General features: G+C 36.7%; 1 protein-coding gene across 8 annotated transcripts in view; it reads right to left on the reverse strand.

The window, feature by feature from the left end:
- LRBA (LPS responsive beige-like anchor protein) overlaps positions 1 to 23,362 on the reverse strand; it is a 551,104-nt gene that overhangs the window by 181,887 nt on the left and 345,855 nt on the right. For all 8 annotated transcript variants that reach the window (XM_065597797.1, XM_065597794.1, XM_065597798.1 and 5 more), the window contains exons 41-43: positions 9,358 to 9,475; positions 3,591 to 3,693; positions 1,031 to 1,146 (exon numbers count right to left, since the gene is read on the reverse strand). In XM_065597797.1, the coding sequence (XP_065453869.1) occupies positions 1,031 to 1,146; positions 3,591 to 3,693; positions 9,358 to 9,475 (337 nt within the window). The remainder of the gene's footprint in view (positions 1 to 1,030; positions 1,147 to 3,590; positions 3,694 to 9,357; positions 9,476 to 23,362) is intronic.

Here is a 23,362-nt window from a genome sequence, read left to right on the forward strand (position 1 = left end):
TAAATCACCTCAATCATCTTATTTATAAAAGCTGCCAGCATCTTGGCATCTGTGAGGCAACGATTAATTATGGCCAGATTGATTTATGAAATGTAGGTGTTCAGGTGTTTATTCCTAGCCATCATTTCCGTATTATCTAGAGCTATGCTAGCAGGTCTTTCAGTGTAGTCTAAGCCACATATAATGGTGAGGGAATTGAGGGGTTTCATAATGCTTTGAGAGCAAGATATTTGGGAAAATAATATTCCACACAGCTGTCCCAGCCTGTGTTCTTCTAATGATGTGCTGTTCTTTTATCCCCGACAACTTACTTCAGCATAGTGTCTTGCATTAAGGCCTCGCTGGAATCTACTGGAATGGGATATACTAAATGAAGCATACACTAAGCATAGCTAAGCAGGATTTCAGACACTAGAGCAGGGGTTAGATCAGCTCCCTGATTGAGGAATAAATCAACTGTGGGAGGAGATGATTGGCCTCCCAACACTGCCGTGGTTGTGAACTTGGCAAACCCTTTCCATATAACAATGACATTTATTGCCCATGGGAACATTCAGTCTCTCCAACTGAGGTTCATGATTCATCAGCAAACATGAGATTGCAGTCATGTTTAGACTTTGGGATTAGGTGAGCCTGTTTTGTCATAGGTAGAGCTAGATAGTTTTGTGAGTATTGAAAAGAGAATGGTAACAGCAAAGAGGCCACTATCTCCTCTCTGCCTTTCCACTACTGCCAGGACCTTCTGCACTTTGGGCTACTCTGTTCAAGTTCAGTTCAATGTAAACTTTTCTTCCTCTGATTATAAAGAAAATGCATTTTAGGGGAACCTGGATTAACACTGAAATATTGTAATTTGAAAAAAGTATTATATATAAACTGCTTGGGAAAGGCCTAATTTTAGAAAGTTTACACAAAGGAGTGAATCTAACACTGAGTCATTATCCTCATGTCCTGAAGAGATTGTGCTACCAGTAACTGATCCACTAATATTTTCCTTTCTGAAGCAGATAATTGAAGGAGTTTACATTACCTGCTATGGTGTTTAGAAACATCAGATATTCAAAGTTTGAAATTTCTCTGTGCTGCCACCGCTGGGTCATATTGGAAGCTTTGAAAATCTGGCGTGGACTGGCCAAAGAAATGCGTCTGGAAAACAAAATCATTACAGTGAGAAAATAATATGAAACCTTTTAAAAAGACTTGAAGCCTTTCTTTTGTACCTATCTACTTTTACTGCAAAACAGAGGAACGCTCTTTTTACTTCTGGATTTCATAGCTGTGAAACTTTGGAGAAGAATCATATAGAAATATGAATATTTGAGTGCCTAAAATCTTCTTATGGGAAGAATAAATTGTTATATCATATATATAGCATATAGACTATTGTTAATATTTTAGTTTATGATTACTAAATGAGAACAGGCTTGGGGCTTGTCTACATGGCATGTTAAAGGACGCCAGAAGGATATGATTTGTAAAACATTCTAATGTTAACATGAACTAGGTACCTTTTGGAGTACGCCAGCAATCACAGCACAACATGTTAGAGCACTTTACAAATCCGACCCTTCTAATGCACTTTGCAAGGCAATTCTCCCTATAATGAAACTAGACTTTAAATCACATGTAATTTACATCGAAAAATGGAATAACATGTAACTGTAGGCATGTTTTATCTTAATGGTTAAAGTGCTATGCTAGATTTGGTTGGTGAAGGTCCAGTTGCTATTTTGGAGATTTCTAAAGTTTATTTTCATGGTTTTATAACCTAATGAGAACAAAGGACTAAAAATCATTTGACAGCTGGATATTTTCATGTGCCATGATCTGAATTCTTGTGAACATTAAACACACACCTCTATAGTTGGGCAAGCTCAACCAATCCAAGAAGCTGAAATGTGTTACATCTACATGATTTATAGAGATGGTAGATTATTAAATAAGAAAATTATTATATGGCATTTAAAAATTTCACCTTAGAATAAAGCCATCTTTTGGTGCCTGTTTCTAAGTCCCTTGAGAATAAAAGACAACAATCGGATGAAGAAAGGACTTTTAGTATAAAATCCACTCTCTTGAGATTTAAATGCTGAGCAACTTTGGGGATTTAGCCATAAATAACTCAAGCAATTAAACTATTGGAGTTTGATGCCAGATTTCTTGAAGTTTGAGAAAGAATATAAAACTATTCCCTGGAAATTATAAATCAAGCAGAAAAGGGTTGATTCCAAAATTTCATAAAAGACTATTCTATTCATAATAAAAACATCTGTAAACTCCAGCAGCACATTATTTAAGAGGAATCTAGAATAAGCCTTTACCAGTACCTGTTAAACAGAATAACCGTGGCTCATGTATTTGTTTGTGCTACTGATAAAACATATAAATTGTAAAAGTTTATCAATAATTGTTATAGTAAAATTATTAAATTAAATTACAACTGCATATGCACTAATTGTACCTTTAAAGTGTACACATTAAATTCAATTTTCAAGCAGTAAAAACCAAATTCTTAATGAAATATCACAATTTAGTTTTTAATTTACCTTAAAGCATGATTGTGTAACAGTTGTTACTGTTACAGATTAGGTTTAAGATATGGAGGACCTTTTCTGATCACTGTGAAAACCATGTCCAAAATATTTAACATCACTTAATTTTTCCCATTCATACACGAAACAAAACAAAAAACTACAGCATTCACAAATGTGAAGAACAGTGATACAATTAACTCAATATTGCCATTTCTTAAGAAAATTCTTAGAAATCCATTTTTTTTTTTAAGTTTTGAAAGTGAGGAAGCAAAATAATTATGACTAAATACACCTGTAAGCAGACAATGGAACCACTTACATGGGACCTAATCCAATTCCCATGTACGTGAATGTACTTGAATGGACATGGGATTGGGCCCCTTTGTTTCATTCAGAACATTCTTGATAATCCAGGCCTAGCCCCTTCTAAAAAGACTCAATCAATTGGGACAAATTCTGGAGCAGTTTTAGGATGCAGACAAATAGCCTGAGATCGCCAAATTCACTTCACCCAAGGTCAAGTTTGAACTTTGGCCTCCAGAGTTGAAAGGCAAATGCATCAAATGACTACCTCAGTCTTTCTTCAACTCATACACTTCTATACAGGTGTACAGTTTCCTACTGATGAGAAACTGCCATTTTCAGCTAGGCTGAAGTGTTGTGGAGAGTTGAAGGATGTCTCAGTCAACCTAATATAATTGAAAAGTGCCACAAAAGCTAATCAATCCTCCAACCAGACTCCTACATTTCAGAGAGCTGACAAGCATAAAGGAATGTAACTCCTTAAACAGGGAAAGTGACTATGTCTTAGCCAGTAAGAGGGCAACTTTCTCCATAACGTGACAGAAATCCAAAACCCTCAAAACTCAATCTCTCTGTTCATATGATTATGTAATAAAGATGAGCTCTGCTCTGCCTTTGAAATTCTGCAGTACAACTAAACAAAGAATTTCGTACAGCGGGTGGGTTGTTTTGTGTTTTTAAACCATTTAGTTTAAAAAAGGAAGATAATTCAGAAAAATCATACTGTAGCTTATATCTTTCATAGTAAAATACCTGGTCTGTGGTAGCCCAAAGCTAGTGCCAATGCCAACACGTGGTAGACAATTAACCACTTTTTTTACTGTTGCTGGGTCTGGGAAGTTGAACATGATAGCAACTGTGAACAAATAGAACAGTTAGAACATGACATTATTTCCTGTCATTTATAGTAGGCTTCCTACTTGAATTCAGGTGTATCAGATATAGCATTAAATATATTTTCCCAAAATATACTGTAAGTCAAATTTTTTATACATCATGAGTTATTTCTTTTTAAAACTGCATTTTTAAAGCTACTTCTAGTTGTAAACACTAGCAGAAGTTTCAGCAAATGTTGTCTTATTAGCATTAACACCGCATACATTACCTATAGCAATTTTTATTTGAATATAATAAAAATTAAAGTTATGTTTATTCATCTCTATTTCCAGATTCAGCTTGGCAAAAGAAAAAGCATACACAGTTTGTATAGTAAGTGCATCATACGCAACTGTGACTTCTGCTGGGAATTTTTATTTTTTTAAGCTATTTTTCACTTAAGTGGAATTAGCAGAGAAATATTTAAGATTTTCAACAGGCATTCATTCTTTTTTTATGATTTTATGAAAATATGCTAATGAGTGTGAATATAATACAACTGGAATATGCTTCATGCAAAAGGTCTCTTGTAAGGTATCATTACAAAGCTTATAATCTACTGAGTGTGGTCATCCTGTCTGCCTGTCTGTCTCATTCTTGTATCTGAAACTAGAAATATGAAATCTAACTCTGCGGGCCTATTGTAATTATGCAAAGTGTGGGCCATTAATGGTGGTTTGGAATCTTGGTGGCTCCCATCAACCAGGACAATTGACTGTGGATGGCTGTTTGCTTTCAGGGCTTCCTGTAAGTCAGGCTGGGAGGAATGAAGGCTTGGAGTCTTACAGTGACATGTGATCATGTCACCTGAATTGGAATCCATCTTTAACCTGGTGCTTTTCCATTTAGAAGGAGAGGTGGGAACCCAGAGAGGGACAAAGGACTCCCGGCTTTTGCAAAGCTAAATAAGGGGGTGGAACAGAACAAAGGGGGCTGCAATCATGAGAAATCCCCTAGCTACCACCTTAGTGCCCAGACTAGGAAGGCGTCCAGTTTGTGATAGCTTATTGAAACATCTGAGGGTGAGATTTTATCTGTAATCAGTTTTCTTACTGTATTAGGTTTAGACTTGTGTGTTTTATTTGATTTTGTTTGGTAATTCACTTTGTTCTGTCTATTATTACTTGGAACCACTTAAATACTACTTTTTATATTTAATAAAATCACTTTTTACTTATTAATTAACCCAGAGTATGTATTAATATGGGGGGGGGGGGGGCAAAAAACTGTGCATCTCTCTCTATCAGTGTTATAGAGGGCGAACAATTTATGAGTTTACTCTGTATAAAGGTTTATACAGGGTAAAACGGATTTATTTGGGGTTTGGACCCCACTGGGAACTGGGCATCTGGGTGTTGGAGAGAGGAACACTTCTTAAGCTGTTTTCAGTGAAGCCAGCAGCTTTTAGGGAATGTAGTTCGGACTTGGGTCTGGGTTTGGGTTTGTAGCAGGCAAGCGTGTCTGGTTCAAACCAGGCAGAGCACTGAAGTCCTAAGCTGGCAGGGAAAACAGACTCAGAGATAATCAAAGCATATCAGGTGGTAGTTCCCAAGTGGGTTTCTGTGATCCAACCCGTCACAACCTCCATATTTCATCAGGAAATTGAATTCTTCTATTCTGAGACATCGCATGGAAATAAAAATTAAAAACTATGTGATCTTGTAATGAGATCAGAAGAGGTGGACATTTATGCCCATGTGGAGTTCCATTTAAGGCCCCAATCCAGCAAAGCATTTTGAATATGCTTAATTTAGATCCAAAGGGACTACTTGAGTGCTTAAAATTTAAGCATGAGCCTCAATGCTTTGTTGGATTTGGGTCTTAACCCACACAGATCCCATGGTAAGATTAAGGACAATATTAAGCTATGATAAAAATTCTAACAACTGCTCTTCCACTTTTAAATAATATACAAATTTCAGAAGTCATTTCACCTACAAAAAGTTAACCAGCTCGAGAATATTTGACATGATCTTTTTATTCCATGATTTTTTTTAAAAAATCAGTTTTATTTAAGAAAATGTGTAACCCTTTAGATGTACTTTTTGATATCTCAGTATAAATTACAATATTCAATGCACCGTTTGCAAAAGACTGGCATAGATACAAAACCTCTAGAAAGTAAATATTTAGAACGCCTTACATTGCTCATCAAAAGACCTCACATATAGGTTGGTTTAAATTGAAATTTAGGAAGGGAAAATACCAGAACAAAGATCTTTCCTAAAGATATACAAGAGCAGTGTTCAACCACTGAGATTTTGAGTCCATTATGATCTACATGCATGCTCAAAAAAGGACTTGGAGGAAAAAAAGCAGCTCTGGCCCAAACCAACTACATGAACAAGGCAGCAATCCATACTAATGTATTATTGTATCTTAAGGTAGCACCAAGAAGCCACGCGAAAGCAGGTTCCATTGTGCTAGGCACCTTTTACACACTGAATCAGACAGAGTCCCTGTTTCATAGAACTTAATCTAATCTTAATCTAAATAAACAAATCAGATAGAGGGTAGGGGAAAATGATATAGCATAGAAAAAGAGGCATGATTTGCAAACATCATGTTAGTGGCACGAATATTTTTTATTTAAATAATTTAGATGGGTTTCTGTTAGGATGGGACTAGTCAAACAGAAAGATAAAAGAAGGGAGGGAGGACATGAGGAGTAAGCAGATGGAAGGAGCTGGAGTAAACAGCCAAACAGCATAGGGGAGAGAATGTCTAGAGCAGGGGTCGGCAACCTTTCAGAAGTGGTGTGCCGAGTCCTCATTTATTCACTTTAATTTAAGGTTTCGCATGCCAGTAATACATTTTAACATTTTTTGAAGGTCTCTTTTTACAAGTCTATAATATATAACTAAACTATTGTTGTATGTAAAGTAAATAAGGTTTTTAAAATGTTTAAGAAGCTTCATTTAAAATTAAATTAAAATGCAGAGCCCCCGGACCGGTGGCCAGGACCCGGGCAGTGTGAGTGCCACTGAAAAACAGCTCGTCTGCCGCCTTTGGCACATGTGCCATAGGTTGCCTACCCCAGTCCAAAGTGAAACCTACAAAAAGCAGTCGGTTGACATCATCACTGTCCCATGGTCCCTGCTTAAAATGTTTCTGTAGTTGTTCTATCAATTTCAGTCTCTGGCCGACTCCTCCCTGCAGTTTCTTTCTAAGGCCACATGGCTAGGGGATTGGAAAGTGCCTCATAGGTCCTAGATCCTCATTATCTGACCTTAAGGAACTACACCTCTAGATGGCAGACAGTAGAGATCAGTCTACAAAATTTATTTCTTTGACTGTCTGCTTAGAATACCAAAAATGTTTCCACCTGTGAGATGGTGATTTTTGTGAGGCGAACGCAAGTTTGCTAGGAATTGGACAGACCAACTTATTTCACTTAGATCAAAACGCCATCATATGGTGTGGCAACTGGATGGATTCATACTGCTCACTTTGAGATGTAAAGCTCCATATTCTAGTACTAAATCCTTGAACTATGCAGGACCCACAAAGTGTTAAGATTTCTGAAAGTCAGCTGCACAATTTATAGCTGATACTACAGATACTGTAAAAATAATTGTGAAACAGCTTTAAGAAAGGGATTCTCAACCTGGAGGTTGTGACTCCTCATTAGGTGTTGGGGTTGTGACTGACTACCTATCTTACCCTTCCCATTTTGCTAAGCAGGATCAGGATCATGGCTGTGTGAATAATCAATTTTTTGGTTTGGTGGCCAAAATAAACAAACAAAAGTTTGGTGTGGGCTGACCCAAAATGGGGGGGGAAAAAAACAAACAAAAAAACCTACCCTTTTCCCAGAAAATCGTAAAAGCTAAAAATAATTTTACTTTGGGATAAACAAAACCTCTCATTTGACTAAATGTTTTCTTCTGTTTTTGAGGGTTTCTAAACTTTTTTTTACGTTTATGTAAAATACAAAATTAATCACAAACAAAAATAGGGCTTTCAAATAAAACAATGAAATACTAAAACAGAAAGGGTCAAACCATTTTCATGTCAGAAAGGCAAAATGAACCATTCTGACATTTCCAATTTATTTTTTAAATTTGACCTAAGCAATTCATTGAAATACATCAAAATTAGCAAATTGTTTTGGTTGAACTGAATCTGCATTCTCCCCCCCCCCCCCCCCCAAGACAGATTTGCACAAAAAACTTCACCCAATTCTAGCAATGGCTAGATTGGTGGGGAGGAGCACAGAGGAATAAGGGGAAATGGAAAGGTGGAGTATTGGCATGGAAAAAGTTGAGTACTTCTGGTATAAGTCATCAGAAATGGCAGTATAAATGGCAGAAGTCTTGAGGAAATCTTACTTGTCTACTAAACTACTGTTTCCATGCACTTTTCACAGGTAGGTATGACTATCCCTTTATAATAGCAAAACCAGATTTGAAATCAGAATTCAAACGCAGCATATGAAAATCAAATGGGTCACCCATGTGACTAGGTTTGGTCACACACTAAGAGGTGATTTTTCTTTGGTTGAATATTGCTGAATTCAAAATTACTAAGGATAAAGATCTGGGTATCACTATGGACTATTCAGTGAAACCCTGTGCTCAATGCATAGTGACAGTTTCAAGAGAAAAAAATGTTAAGACACGAAGAATCAATTACATATTTCATCTGTATTCAGTTCTGTTCACCCCATCTCTAAAAAGGGAGCTGAAAATGGGGAGAGCGTGTCAGAGACTGGTGATGAAAATGATGAATCAAGAGTTCTCTTTATGAAAAGAGGCTGAAAAGCTAGAACTATTGACTTCACAAAGGCGGATGAATTAAACAGACAAAAGAGGCATACTAAATAATGACTAGCTTAGAAAAATTCAATCAAGCACTCCTGTTTACCCTCCCTCATAATAGAAGAATAAGGAGACATGCAAAAAACAAATTTAAAACTGATAAAAGGATTTGGATTTTTACACAACAAATAATTAACCTGTGACTCTGATTGACACAACTGTCATTGAGGCCAGGAGCTTGGTAGGATTTAGTCAAAGGATTAGATATTAGCTTTTTTATATACATGAAAAGAATATCCAGAGTTTCACTGAACATATTATTTGTTTTTCTTTAAGACGTTTAAATCCTGTAGATTATTCCATAATTGTCTATTCTGGGATTTCTTTGAAAGCACCTGGAATTGGCCACTGACAAAGACAGGATGTAAGAATATATTGGCCACTGGTCTCATTTAGTACTGCAGCTCTTATGTTCCCTTGTCCTTAATACTGCATAACCAGCAACTGTTTTCCTACCACAGGAAAATAATACTCTGTATAAATACGACAGATGAGAACACAGACATGCTTTAAGCAAAGTAAGTGTACAGAAAGTGCCAACTCAGCATTTGGACTGTAAATAGAAGCAAAAAACTTAATTGAAAATAAAGTGAGTTATGATGTTTTACCCACAAGACTTCTCTCTGGAAAGCTCTTTATATAGGAAAAAGTTATCCTTGAAATCTGAAGTATTTTGTACATATAATTTCATTTTTTTAAATCAAAGACACAGCCTATATCCATTAAACAAAAACAGCAGTAAATTCTAGCCAACAAAAAGTGAAATAGCAAACCCATAGTGTCAAACCAAAATTCTCAATCCCTTCATTCCAATCCCTCGCTACCTCTGTTTGCCATGAAGATCTCTAATGCTGTATTTTGCAGGAGATAGCGTCGGGAAAAAATTGACCGAATCTCTGTGAACAGCCATTTTCCATGGAGTCCCTCTGTATAAGCCAGAATCTAATAAAATAAAAAGGGACAATAAGTATTCAGGAGCAGACAGGACATTACATTATAAACAAACTATCAGTGTAGGCACCATCACATTTTTTTTTCCAAAAGTACTTTTGATCCAGGAAATGTGGAATAAAATAGTTAAATCTGCAACTCCAGTAATATTTAAAAGAAAACAAAAACAAAACCTTAATTCAATCACTACATCAATAATGCAATTTCAAATTTGGAAAATATGAGAACTATATTTATGCAACTGATTTCAAAGGTACACAATCAGACTTTTCCTAGTAAGTATTTTAGAGGCCATCCTTTTAAAAGTGCTCAGCAACTAACAGCGCCCAATGAAAATCTGGCCACTTTATTTAGGGGCCTAAATGGGAGCCATGCTCTTTGAAAAGTCTGGCATCAATTGTTGGTGCTGAGCACTTCTGAAAATCTGCCCTTATTGTTTTTCAGGATCAAATTTTTAGTGTGTTATTTCCTAGCCAAGCAATTGTTAGACACTGAATGAAATATGTTACATTTCAGGATTAAATGACAAATATAGTAATTTTTATGGAGGGCATTCACTTTTGACATTGGATTGATCTACATTTTATTTTAGTGTTGTAACATATAAACAAGAAAAAATACCCTTTTTTTTTTTAAATGACCTTAAAAATTGTTCCTTAAGTTTATCGTTAAGGCAATATTCATTCATTCTGGAAGTATAAAGGTTGACTGTATAAGAGGTTAAGTATCATTTTGTCAGCTAAGGTTAAACACAAACCTGCAAATGAACTCGGCATAATCTCTCTATGGAGTAAGCGGTTGTCAAAGTAACTTGTTACAATTCCTGTCATCCCAGCTGACAGACACAGATGCTTAGTCTGCCTTCACAATTCAAACTAATCCTATCTTTAGTCCTCAACCACTTTGTTTCTTTGCTGCACCAGTTTTGCCTTTTCATTTCAAAGCTTAATTATGAAGGTGTTAAGGGACAACAAGACTGGCACTTCTTTGCCCCAGTTTAACAAAGCATAAGCAACAAGAAAAACTGAACTTAGATTTGTCAACATAATTTCAATTAATACAATTATGTCTGACTTAAATCCAATAAAGCAAGGAAGGTAAATTTAAGGCTGCTAGTTGATGCCACCACAATTCTGCTTAAGCAATATAATACATTATGTTAAAAATCACTTCTTAAGATCCTCTGCAACTATTTAAAAGTGTTAAGCTAAATTCAATGCAAGAACATGAGCAAGACTTCTAATGAAATTAGCGGTCTTCAATGAGCATGTAAGGACAGATTTTGGCCACCTACCTGGATACATATGTATGTGTGCAAGTATTATTATTTATATTCCAGCAGTGTTTAGAGGCCCCAACCATTGTATACATACATAGCATATAACACAATATCTGCCCTGAAGAGTTTACAACCTAACAAAATACAAGACAGGCAAACAAAAACAAACAAACAAACAAACAAGCAACAGCTCAGAAGCACAGAACTTGCAAGGTACAATGTCTCCTCATGTTTCCTCTTCAACACCACCAGCCTCCCCTCAGCTCACAATGAAAAAATCCCCCCTAATTGCTATTTTTTAATCAAATTATTGAGAGGCACATGAAAGGTAACAGTGATCAGTAATGGTTCCAAACCATTTCTGAAATTGGAGCTATAGTAGACTTGGGACCATGTTAACCCTTTTCTTCACCTCTCCCAACTAACTGACAATACGGTGTATCCAGGAAACACCATGTAAGGCTTGTTCTATTACATGTATAACAAGTACCAATGAGAAAGTATGACAAAAAAAAGTAGCATTGGTTGAGGAGACAAAGCAGTCAATCCTGAAAACCTTGTGAAGGCAAAGTTCTCATTTACTTTATTCAGATGAAACTTCCAATAATATTTTCAAATCGAGACCTATGTCTTCAGAGATCATATTTTGGAGGGGCCAATGGAGGTAGATAGATCAAAGTGTGCAATTCACAAAATCTCTTAAGCAAGCAAAGTAAAAATAATTATGACAAGCAGGATTGCTGTATGCACACACATTTTAGAGTCAAAAATCAATTACTCAGATATGAGTTAAAACAGAAACCTAAACAATTCATTCACATGAAAAGGCTAAATACTCTTCTCTCCCCCAGCTGGAGTCACTTATGACAATTTGTGTACAATTAAACCATCAAATGGGAAAATTTCCAATACACCTAACGATGAAAAACAAATGGATTTTTAAAACTAACTTAGAAGCCTCAGAGATACTTTATATTAATGTCTTTCACAATCATGACAAAGTTATTGAATCCTATGCCAGAAAGTTTATAATAAAAACTCAGACTCAACTACAGAAACATTACCAGGCACCTCTAGAACAATTCTTTATTCATTACAAATAGTTATCAGGAGTGAGAAGCAGCTGAGGCCTAGCTGAGCAAGACCTTCATTTCTTGTTGGAATACTATCTGCCTGGTCTGTAGCTTCACTTCAAAGTCTCTGGAGTTCAATTAAAACTGGATTAGGTGGAAGCAGACCTTCTTTGGGACTTTCTGTTCTCTGAAACTCCACACATACTGACAGCACCCTAGACAAAGGTCTAGCCCTCCAATGAACCAGTTGCTATGGAAACTGCATCATTACCATTGCTCTGCAGTCATCATACCAACTATAGTAGTTTGAAAGATACAGAACACACACTCTTCTTCAATGTTTTTTACTATATATTTCTTATAAAAACCTGGACCCTTCCTTTGTTCTATCATTTCCAGACTCAGAACATTTGATTTTACCAATAGCTCACATTTCAGAAATATGAAGTATTTGCAGAAATCATTAAAGCAAATTAAAAAAAATAAAGTCAGAATTTGTATTCTATTAAAAAGGGAGCAAAAATGTTTCATCTGTTTTACTTTCTTTGAAATTTTTAATTTTATAATTACAACTTTTGAAAATTAAAGATAGTTTCCCTTAAAAAAACCAACATATCGCTTTCATTCATATGCCAGATAATATAGGATTTTATTAATATAAAGAAAGCTTCTTTATTGTTGCACAATAACCTAAGTTTAAAAGGTGACAATTATGGTTCTAAGGCTTTTTCCTTCATTGCCAATCATTTTGGAGTAACACTTCTAAAACAAAGAGAGGCTAATGTGACTGCATATTCTAATTTAATCTTCACAAATGATATAACCTCCCATCTCAAGAAAAGAAATGGAGAACTATTTCTAGGATTTTACCATTTAATGGCTTTAACACGGAGTTTCAAGACTGAATAGGCAATAAAGATATTTTTATCAGACATTAAAGAAAGAGTACACAACTTAATAGAAGAGTTCAAAACGCTTATGCTAAACGATGGGTTACTCTAAAATTCCATGGGTACAAAAACATCCTGTGCAAGCTGATACATATATAGGCTTTAGGGATACAATGTAAACAAATAGCATGACAATGATAAACACCATCAGTTTATGTTCACCTCAGTACAATACCCTCAAGTCATCTCAAACAATATAGACTAAGGCCCGATCCTGCAATCATATCAATTTGGGTGGACCTTTGCACAGCCCTACTGAAGTCAATGATATTCCGCATGGGTGCAGGACACTACCGGAGAAACTGAAGACAGAAGAATGAGGGGCAATTAGCCCCTGACTTGAACTTACATTTTAGGCCCTGATTTTGTAATTAGAGTTGCCTGGACAGTCAGAGTTGGCCTCCAGTTAAGACTATATATAGACAAACAGTTCACTTAATGATGCATGGTAACTATGAATCTATATGTGCTAGTTTCACAGCAGTAAAGTACCTGCCCCTACATTGTTCTGCCATCTTGCAACGTGAACAAAAAAAGCCCTAAAACTAACTTTTTTTTTCTTCAAAAAAATTGCTTGAAAGATTAAGAACATAAGAATGGCCATACTAGGTCAGACCAAAGGTCCATCTAGACCAGTCTCCTGTCTTCCAACAGTGGCCAATGCCAGGTGCCCCAGAGGGAATGAACAGAACAGGTAATCATCAAGTGATCCATCCCCTGTCGCCCATTCCCACTTCTGGCAAACAGAGGCTAGGGACAGCATCCCTGCCCATCCTGATGAATAGCCATTGATGGACCTATCCTCCATGAATTTATCTAGGGTTTTAACCCTGTTATAGTCTTGGCCTTCACAATATCCTCTGGCAAGGAGTTCCACAGGTTGACTGTGCATTGTGTGAAGAAATACTTCCTTTTGATTGTTTTAAACCTGCTGCCTATTAATTTCATTTGGTGACCCTTAGTTCTTGTGTTATGAGAAGGAGTAAATAACACTTCCTTATTTACTTTCTCCACATCAGTCATTATAGTATAGATTATCATCATCATAGCAGTTCAACAACAGTATCTCTCCATGTTGTATTAAAACATGGGGTCATATTAATTAAATTGTTACAATTTTAAAGATGTACTATTATACTCCATAATAAAAAAATCTTTTATTAAAGGTTAAAAGAACAACATTTTATTTTAAATTTTAAGCAAACCAATCAACTATCGTATACTCAGTTTTAGAATAAAGTATTATTGATCTTGAAAATGTGACTACTCTAGAGGTAATTAAGTCTGCAAATGGGTTATAGAACTGAACAGTAATTGAATAATTAGATCATTTTTATGTGCCAGACAGCTTAAGTATCACAAGTAAAATAAAAACCAAATAACTGATTTCAATAGCTGCCTCATATTTTTATATTTTGTACTCCAAAATGAAATGTCTGTTTGAAACCCACTCCTAAAATACCCATATATTGTGTGCATTCAGAATAATAATACATTTGCATTTCTGTTTTTGTTTGTTTGTAATCAAAAGACAACCTATAGTAAATTATTGCTCTGACAAACCAAAGTATGATGGTTATAGTAACCTTAATCTTTTTATGTCAAGTTTGTATAGAGAGTCATGAGCTTGCAAGGAGCTAGATTTTTTTTACAAAAAGTGACATATGATCTTCTGTGTAACTGGCTCTCGATCACAGTATTTAAGCCATATAATTGTAGCTTATAATTATATAGGATTTGTTACTAAAACAAAGTCTTACTGTGCTTCTTACTTAATAAAGTCCAAACACAACTGACCTAGTACCAAAAAAATTATGTTAATGATAATTTAAGAATGCATAACTGCTCTTAAACATCTCAGGGCTCATTGACATCATTTTAGATTTTTCATTTAACACACTGCCAGAACAAAACAGAAAACAAATCATATGGGGGGGGGGGAGGGTAAGCAGTAAGAAAATGATTTTATTCAATTGTCAAATATTTACTCAAGCAGCTGCTGAATTCTGCATTCTAGCAGTCTCCCCTCCACCCCCACTACAGTCTGATATACCATTCTATTCCACATTTTCATGGGTGACAAATTCAATTAAACATATTCATTACTTTAATGTTCCACTTGGCAGTTTTAGCCAGTATAAAGAATTAAAAATAAATAAATAAATGTTATGTGACCTTTGTATCGATCAGACTAAAATGGTTTAAGCCTGGTTGTGGGTGGAGGAGGGTTGGGGGGGGAAAAAACTCTTATGTTTTCTCTTCCAATTACTGGAGGAGATGATAAAACCACAGCAAATGATGTATCAGCTCATTTTATCTTATCGCTTTGGGGCTAGGTGACAATGAAGTTCATATTTCACTGGTTCCCATTGAAGATTGTGAAAATTACTTGCCCTTATGACCTGAAATTTCACTAGAAGACAGAAATTTCTCTTCTGCAAAGTAATGCAATTTTTCAGATGTCAACCTTTAGCCCAGCTTTAAAAATTAATTTCATTTATATTAACCAATGATATTGATATTTTCACAGAACACTCTTTGATACATGAAGCACTGACTGGCAAATTGATGTTGTTTTAGATGTGTAAAACTATTTTATTTTAAGCTGCTGTTACAGATTTACAGCAAACTGAAATTCCTATATAATATATATTTGTTCTGGCCTAAGCCCCTGGCCTGTAACTAATTCAGAGTCCTTAGTTAGGACTTTATTCCTAATCCTGCTCGTATTTAGAAGAATTTGCATAGTAAAGGATATACAAATAAAAAAACCGTTTCTTTAAAAATAAATAAGTCATATGTTGCCAGAGGCTGACATGTGCTTGATGAGGTGCAAAACACCTTTAAGCCTTTAAAAATGGTAGAGAAATACTCAGCTGTGTTTACTGAGATTGAATCCTACTCAAAAAGAAAAATTAATGCAGGCCCAAGTGTCTAAAGAGGTTCATTTATTAAGAGCAGAAAGGAACCCAATGAACAGGACCTACCCATAGGTTTGCTTGTTTGTTTTTAAATTAGAATAGGAAAATTTTATTCATAACCTTTTCTTAAAGTCAGTGGGGTGCTCCTGGACTGACACACCTCACAATGGCTCCTCAATGGGCCTGCAAGTTTAGTACAGTATCCCATGTTCTATCTCCTCCTCTGCACCCAGTAGCTGGTGTAAAGAATCATTTCTTTGAGCTGAAGTGACCCATGCCCTAGCTGGTCTGTAGTGAGCAGGACCAGTGGGTAAAACTCCTTGCCATTGGTAGAAGAGGTTGATATGAAAAAAAACAAAACAGGGATTGGCTGCTTCATGTGACTGATAATGGGACACAGAGCCTTCAGTTACTACATCACCAGTTCAAACTTTTCTCAGCAGAGCACTGGCGGTTACCAAGACAAAGGATACAGACTGATAAATGAAGACTTTACTTTTCAGCTGGGACAAGAGAATAAAGAACGAGGTAATTATCTATGAGTGCCATGATCTCTTCATCTTAATCAAGATGGTGTACATCTTTTCGATATGGGGAGATAATATGCTCAACATATATATTTTAATATAGAATGAGGTCTGGTTGCTAGTGGTGTATAACAGTTAAGACAATTTGTCCTGGGAAAAAGATGTTTGATTTCTCTCGGCAACGACATAATTAATCAAAGTTTTGGTTGATTCTCCCAACTGTGCCAGGTCAGGATTTGGAGTAACACCTCTTTGTTGTAGATTAGACATCAGGCTCCTTCAAGAAGAAAGGGAGTTGGATTTTCAGGGAGCCCTAAATTTTTATAAGACCAGCCTGAGCCTTGGTTTAGAAAGCCTCAGTGGATATGCCTGAGTGGCACTTAGGCATTAGTAGGGTCTGCACATTGAAGGGTAGAGAAGGTCAATAACTACTTGGGATGGCTACAGCCTTCCACCTTTCACTGCTGCCAGACCAAGTTGCTTTTAGGAATTAACAGTACCAAATTTTAAATAAAAGGCTTAATACAGTTGCAGCTACTTAGCCAAAAGATACTAATTTCTGTCTCCATTTTCATTCACTTCCTGCCACTCGGTGTCTACATCACCAATTCAAAGACAGTCCAGATTGGTAGTGACCAAACTTGCTGTTATCCAACAGCTGTTCAGTGGCATACGTGAAACAAATTGGTAGTCTCAATCTGCTTCCGGTGAATATGTGTGAAAGTTACAACAACCACTTGGCTCAGACTCAGAGGTCAAAAACTTTGAAGCTACAAAGTACTAATTAACAATTACTACTACTGAGACAATTAAGTGCATCCCTTAAAAGGTGGTCTCTCTTCAACATGTGAGGTATATTAGCAGGAGGTGTGGAAAAACAGGTGCTGCTGCTGCTACCCACCCCATGGATAGAAGCCTTCAGTCTCTAGAGCTGTCAATGCAGCATTTACCACAAGCACTAAATTCCCCCCCCCTTTTTTTTTTTTATAAAATCAGAGATTCTTGCCTGCTCTCTAGGATGTTCTGTTGGACAAATCGTTCTCTAGGCAACCTCTGTCTTTGCCTCAGACACAATGATATTTGTCTTATCTACAACACATTTCTGTACGTAACCAGCAAAAAAATTGCAGCAATGCTTTTGGGTCATCAGAAAAAAAAAAAAAACACACTACAACAACTATGATATTCCCAACCGAAATGTCTGTCTGTCCACTCAGACTATATCTGCAGCCTACATACACAAGGAAGAAGAATGGTGATTATATGTAGCTTTGACAGAGTTTCCCTTCAGTACTTGTCACAGCATTCACAATATTAGTTACACCACTTTCACATATCCAATAAACTAAAAGGACTGCAAAAAGACTAAAACACATCTCTTAATGCACAAACAATAGTTAATGGGAATAAACTGCATTTAAATGAATGTATTGGGTGATCTCTGTTGAGACTTCCAGATTAAAATGTGAACCATTGTTTCTTTAGGGAAAAAACATGCTTAAAACCAAAGCTGAACAAATGTATGATCATGTATGGATTCAGATACACAGAAAAACATTTGCTTGAATGATCAAGAGTAGTTTTTTTATAGATCTACATACACAGTAGCTGAAGGCCTATGCTGTTGTACCAGTGTAATTCATAAAATGTAAAAAAAAAATCAAAAATGACTGAGAGTTTAAAAATCTGCCAGTAATAGACTGTAAATCCCAGTGATGACTGAACCTGGTGATATGCTGAAACAAGAACTCTCAACCCTGCTTGTAGCTGTCTCCATGCTTCACACTGACTCAACAAATATTCTAGGCTTCCAAGTGAGGCATAGAGAGTGACAATCCTGTAATTTTATTGTATAGACATAAGAGAGGGGAAAGGGAAGACAGAGAGAGCATGCTCACGCAAACAAACAAACAAACAAGATTATGTTAATGTAGGAGGAACATAGGAATTCCCTTACTGGCCCAGATCCAAAATACATCCAGACCAGTATCCTGTCTCCAACAGTGGCTAGTACCAGTTGCTTCAGAGGAAGGTGTAAGATCCCTGCAGTAGCAAATGTGGGATAATCTGCCTCTCACATTAAATCTCAACTTGGTCTCTCTACTAGTAACAGTTAGAGACTGGCTTAAGCCCTGAAGTATTATAGCTCTTCCAAAATCATTACATTTGATTATAACAACTCTGGATATTCTTGCAATACATAAAAATGTCCAATTCTTTTTTGAATCTTACTAAGTTCTTGGCCTCTGTGATTTCACATGATAATTAGTTCCAGACTAATTATACTTTGTGTGGGAAAAGTATTTCTGTTTATCAGTTCTGAAAGTGCCAAATTTCATTTCTACTGAATGTCCCCTTTTTCTTGGGTTATGAAACAGGATGTATCTGTTAAGGCTCTTCAGGTCCAGTTTATCCCTAGATAGTAGTAATTCCTTAAGTTCTTTGCATCAAATGCTTGAAGCAGAGAAGTAGGACAATGCAGATGGTACAGGTGATGTCTCACCATACATGATTCATCACTCATTGTGTGGATGGGGTTGGTGGGGCGTGGTGGGCAGGGGACAAAGAATGCTTATGCCATGATTATTCTGCTTGGATTCTGTGTCTTATCCTGTCTGGGTTGGCTGTGAGCTGCTCCGTAGCCCAGAATCTCTGTAGCATCAAGAACTACAACTAATTCCACTCCTCCTAACTCTGCTCCTCTCCCCAGGGCTTGTAGAGACTGGGAGAGAACACAATGCTATCTATGTTGCCTTACATTGCTCAGGCATTTGAAGGGGTTCTCCCCAAATACTGGTGGCTCATTTATAGCTCCACCAAAGCAGCATATAGAGACCAGAGAAGGGGTCAGATACAGTGCCTAGGGTCACTAAAGAAACACAGTCACCAAACATGCATGAACTGAGTAAGAATCACATGTCCTGCAAAAGTAGATACATTTCTGGAGCAAGAGGACTGACCACATCTATCAACCTTAAGGGTTTTTACTATGGCCCATCATTATAGGAGCTCAACAGCTGTCCTTTTAGGATCATTCATTTAAATAATTTGATATATTAAAAATAAACATATCACACAGTCATGGAGAATTAAGGGCAATATGGAGCAGAGGGTTAATATAACAGCTGCTGGCTTTCACCTTGGTAGGATGTAAAATAAATGTAATAGGCCTTGATTCTTCAAGCAGATGTGCTAATGCAGACACCTTTCTCCCAGTGCTGTTTAATACCCAGACACTATAAGCTTGTGACTAGAGCTTCTGGAGTTACGTGGTGAGGTCATAATCACATCTTTCAATCTTCCAAGCAATTGGGAAAAAAAGAGTCTGAAAATGTGACTGGAGCGTAACAATGTCTGCTTCGGACTGCAGACAGCCTTAAACAACAACTCTGAAGTTATGAACTGCCCTATGAATCTCAATGGGAGGGTAAGTTAGCGACTGACTGCTTGAAAGGAGGGAGGGCAATAGAAGCCATCTACATCGCCCCAACAAAGGATTCTATATGACACGAGGAGAGAGGGTAGTGAGGTCAGCCCACCAACCCAAGAAGATATAGCCTGGCTGCCAGAGAAAGTACTGAGGTGCCTCCTTGTTACCACCCCTGTCTCTTAGAGGGTAAGAAGGGGCTGCTACCAATGTAACCCCCAAAACAAAGTGGGGCCAGTTGCAACTCTTGAGAGAGACATGGAGGCCTCATGTTGCCCCTGCATCTCTGAGAAAGGAGAAACCTTTCTGCCACTGCCATTCCAGGTAAGGGACAGGGCCATGGCATCAGGATCGGCTATAGACAATATCCTGGTGTATCAAGGGCCTAAGATTGCTTTAATTTGGCCTTGCCCTTATAGATAGAGGTCTATAAAATTGTGACTGGTGTGGAGGAAGTGAATAGGAAAGTGTTTCACATAATACAGGAACCAAGGGTCACTCAGTTAAATTAATAGGCAGCAGATTTAAAACAAACACAAGGAGCACATAGTCAACCTGTGGAACTTGTTGCCAGGGGGTGTAATGAAGGCCAAAAGTATAATTGGGATCAAAAAAGAATAAGAGAAGTTCATAAAGGATAGCCAAGATGGTCAGGGATGCAACCCCATGCTCTGGGTGTCCCTAAGCCTCTGACTGCCAGAAGCTGGGCCTGGAAGATAGGGGATGGATCACTTGATAATTGTTCTATTCTGTTCATTCCCTCTGAAGCACCTGGTACTGGCAACTGTCAGAAGACAGGATACTGGGCTAGATGATCTGTCCTAGAATGGTCATTCTTGTGTTCTTAAGTTTGAAGTACAGGATATATAGTTAGTTTATATATTTATGGCACCTGGAAGATGAGAGACAAACTACCTCATTTCTGGGAGAGGAGTGTATCATTCCCCACACGGGTTAGAAACAAATTCACAACTATAAACTTTTCGGACTTCACCCATGAAGATATCAGTATCTCTGCACAAGATGTTGTGGAGTGGGGATGGGGCCTCACAAAGGGATAGGTATGTCTGTGAGGGCAGTCAGTTTGGTGGCCGTCGCAGAAGCCCTCATTATTGAGGACTCGATGAAGAGTAAGGGACAAAGAGATTAGTCCCTTCTTCCAGCAGTATTCAAGGACTGTTTTGATTGTTGGGATTTTTCAGTGTGGTAAAGTAATACAACTTCAGTGTCTAGCACAAATAGTATCATTAACCTGTGTTCAGGCCCCCCTTTCTAGGTTCTGCAGCCATTTATTGACCGATTGATATAACATTATCTCTGGTTGGCAAATTTTGCATTTCTGATTGATTTAATGATATTTATGGATTTCAAAATACAATATAATGAAATGGTGAAAAAACAATCAATTTCAGAAAGTATAAATGTTAGCTTTTGGAACTCTCAAACACTGACATAGACTGTTGTAGCTAAGGAACCCACTGACAGCAGTAAAACATCTAAAGATGGCAACTATCTGCTTTTCAGTGTTCCACCCAAACAGAATGCCCATGTTGATAGAGTCCACTTTGTTTTAAACATGTGTTTGCAAATCTTAAGTACTGTCATCTCAGCTCCCTGTTGGAGTTTGATTGATTACTCCTTTTCCTTATGTTCATTAATCTCATCACCTTATCTTTTATACCACTTCATTTTAGCAGAAAGGCAATAATAAAACCCTCATCCATTATCCTTTTACTCATCTAGTCATGCAGAAATGGTTAATAACATTCTACAAATTGAACTTCAATCACCTCATTTTCTCCTTTGTCGAATGCACATTAAAGTATATTCCAAAAGTGCAATTTGTTTTACCAGGGAATTTGTGTTATATTGCTACAGACAACTAAAATTAAGTGTTTCTCAGTTTGGTTATTAAATATATCCAACTGTCCTTTTATCTCTGATACTAAAACATTAACTCATTTTATTAGGGTATAATAATACAAGAGCCTTATCTCCCAGAACACGGAGACATCTAGTCTGCCTAATAGTAAGTGTTATACAATGGGTCATTTATCTTTTTTTTTTTTAAATTATGCTTGTGGTAGTTTATGAATTGGTACATTATTGCAGATGAAATTGCTCTCCATTTAAGAAAAGTTAATTTGTTTACATGCAGGCTTATCTTCAAATGCAAGCCCCATTAGAGAAGCGGTCTATAACTGTCAGAGCAAGTGAAAAGGGGGAATAGGTGGATACTGGAAAATTCAGCAGCACAATAATCTAATACTTCAATCACCAGTTTGAAGTTTGAAGTAATTAACAGTGTGCTAGGTCCACTTTGCAAAAAAAACTGTGATCCTAAAAATGATCTGGCAATTATGTAATTTCCAGTAATAGTCTGGAAGCGTTCTTCATAAACTTTTTTTTCTCCTCATCTTTATGAACAATGATTCATCTTTATCCAAATAAACTGGACTATGGGTCCTCAAAAATAACCACATTCTAAAGATACATGCTGGAAAGACATTGTTAATTACTGATTGTTTCTTACAGCAAAAAAAAAAAATGAGAGCGCAATCCCAGAACCATTTAAGTCAATGGCAAAACTTCGATTGACTTCGGTGGGGCAGGATTTCACCCTGTATTTACTCATGCTTTGACCATTAACTCAATGAACTGTGAAAAGCATAGGACTTCAGGTAAGGTCATGAAAACTTGTGTACTTTTACACAAACATAGCCACAATCATTTAAGAAGGCTATTACCGCTACTGTTCTATAAAGATATGTTCACCAGTATCATTTTCCTTTCTCACTTATCTTAAGGGTTCTAACTACACATCATCTGTGTGGCTTTGGGTAATCAAATTCTGACCATAATTCTCCCTTCAATGACGAAGGGAGTTAGGTATAGTTTACTACCATAATAAATGCTTGTACTAAATACATGCTTGTAATACTGATTATTATAGATTTTATACATCGACATAGAATACCACCTACTTTTCATATTGAACACAGGTATGTATGCAATTTATGTAAATCTTCCTTGTAAAAATGTACCTGTCCCATAAATGTTGAGTATAGAGCATCTTGACACTGCTCTGTATGTACCATGTAAACACATTCAGCCCTGTCATAAGCAAGTTCTACTCCCTTTGAAGTCAATAATTCTGCCACTCAAGAGTTATGGGACAACATCTTGATGAACATACCTGAAAGTATCAACAGCTACATTTTCATTTTCTTGGTTCACCCTGTGCAATATGAGATCTTGATGTAAAAACAAACCAACCAGCTCCAAACCCAGTACATGCAATTGCCATATATTCATTGCAAAGCTACTGAATTTAACAGAACATTAATAACTACCAAAGCCAAAATTTTCAAATATAGGTGTTTAAGCTTAGGTTTCTAAATCCATATTCAGGCACCTAAGTGAAAGTGACCCAATTATCACAATATGTGATCTGAGGATTATGGTAACCAAAAGAGATCCTAAGCATCACCTGAAATGATATAATTTTTTCAGTCTGCTCATGTTTTAGAATGGTACAAGTTAAGTCACTTCATTTAGGCATCTTCTGTTTTGAAAGGTTTCATACCTCTTTTTAAATGAGTCACATAACAGAGATCTTCAAGATGCTTTCTATTTTTTGAACATCTGCCTTAATAAGATGTAAATAAAAGGGCCATTTACATTCCTCATGACAGAGTCTA

Source organism: Chrysemys picta, chromosome 5 (assembly GCF_011386835.1).
Source record: "Chrysemys picta bellii isolate R12L10 chromosome 5, ASM1138683v2, whole genome shotgun sequence".
Taxonomy (NCBI): domain Eukaryota; kingdom Metazoa; phylum Chordata; order Testudines; family Emydidae; genus Chrysemys; species Chrysemys picta.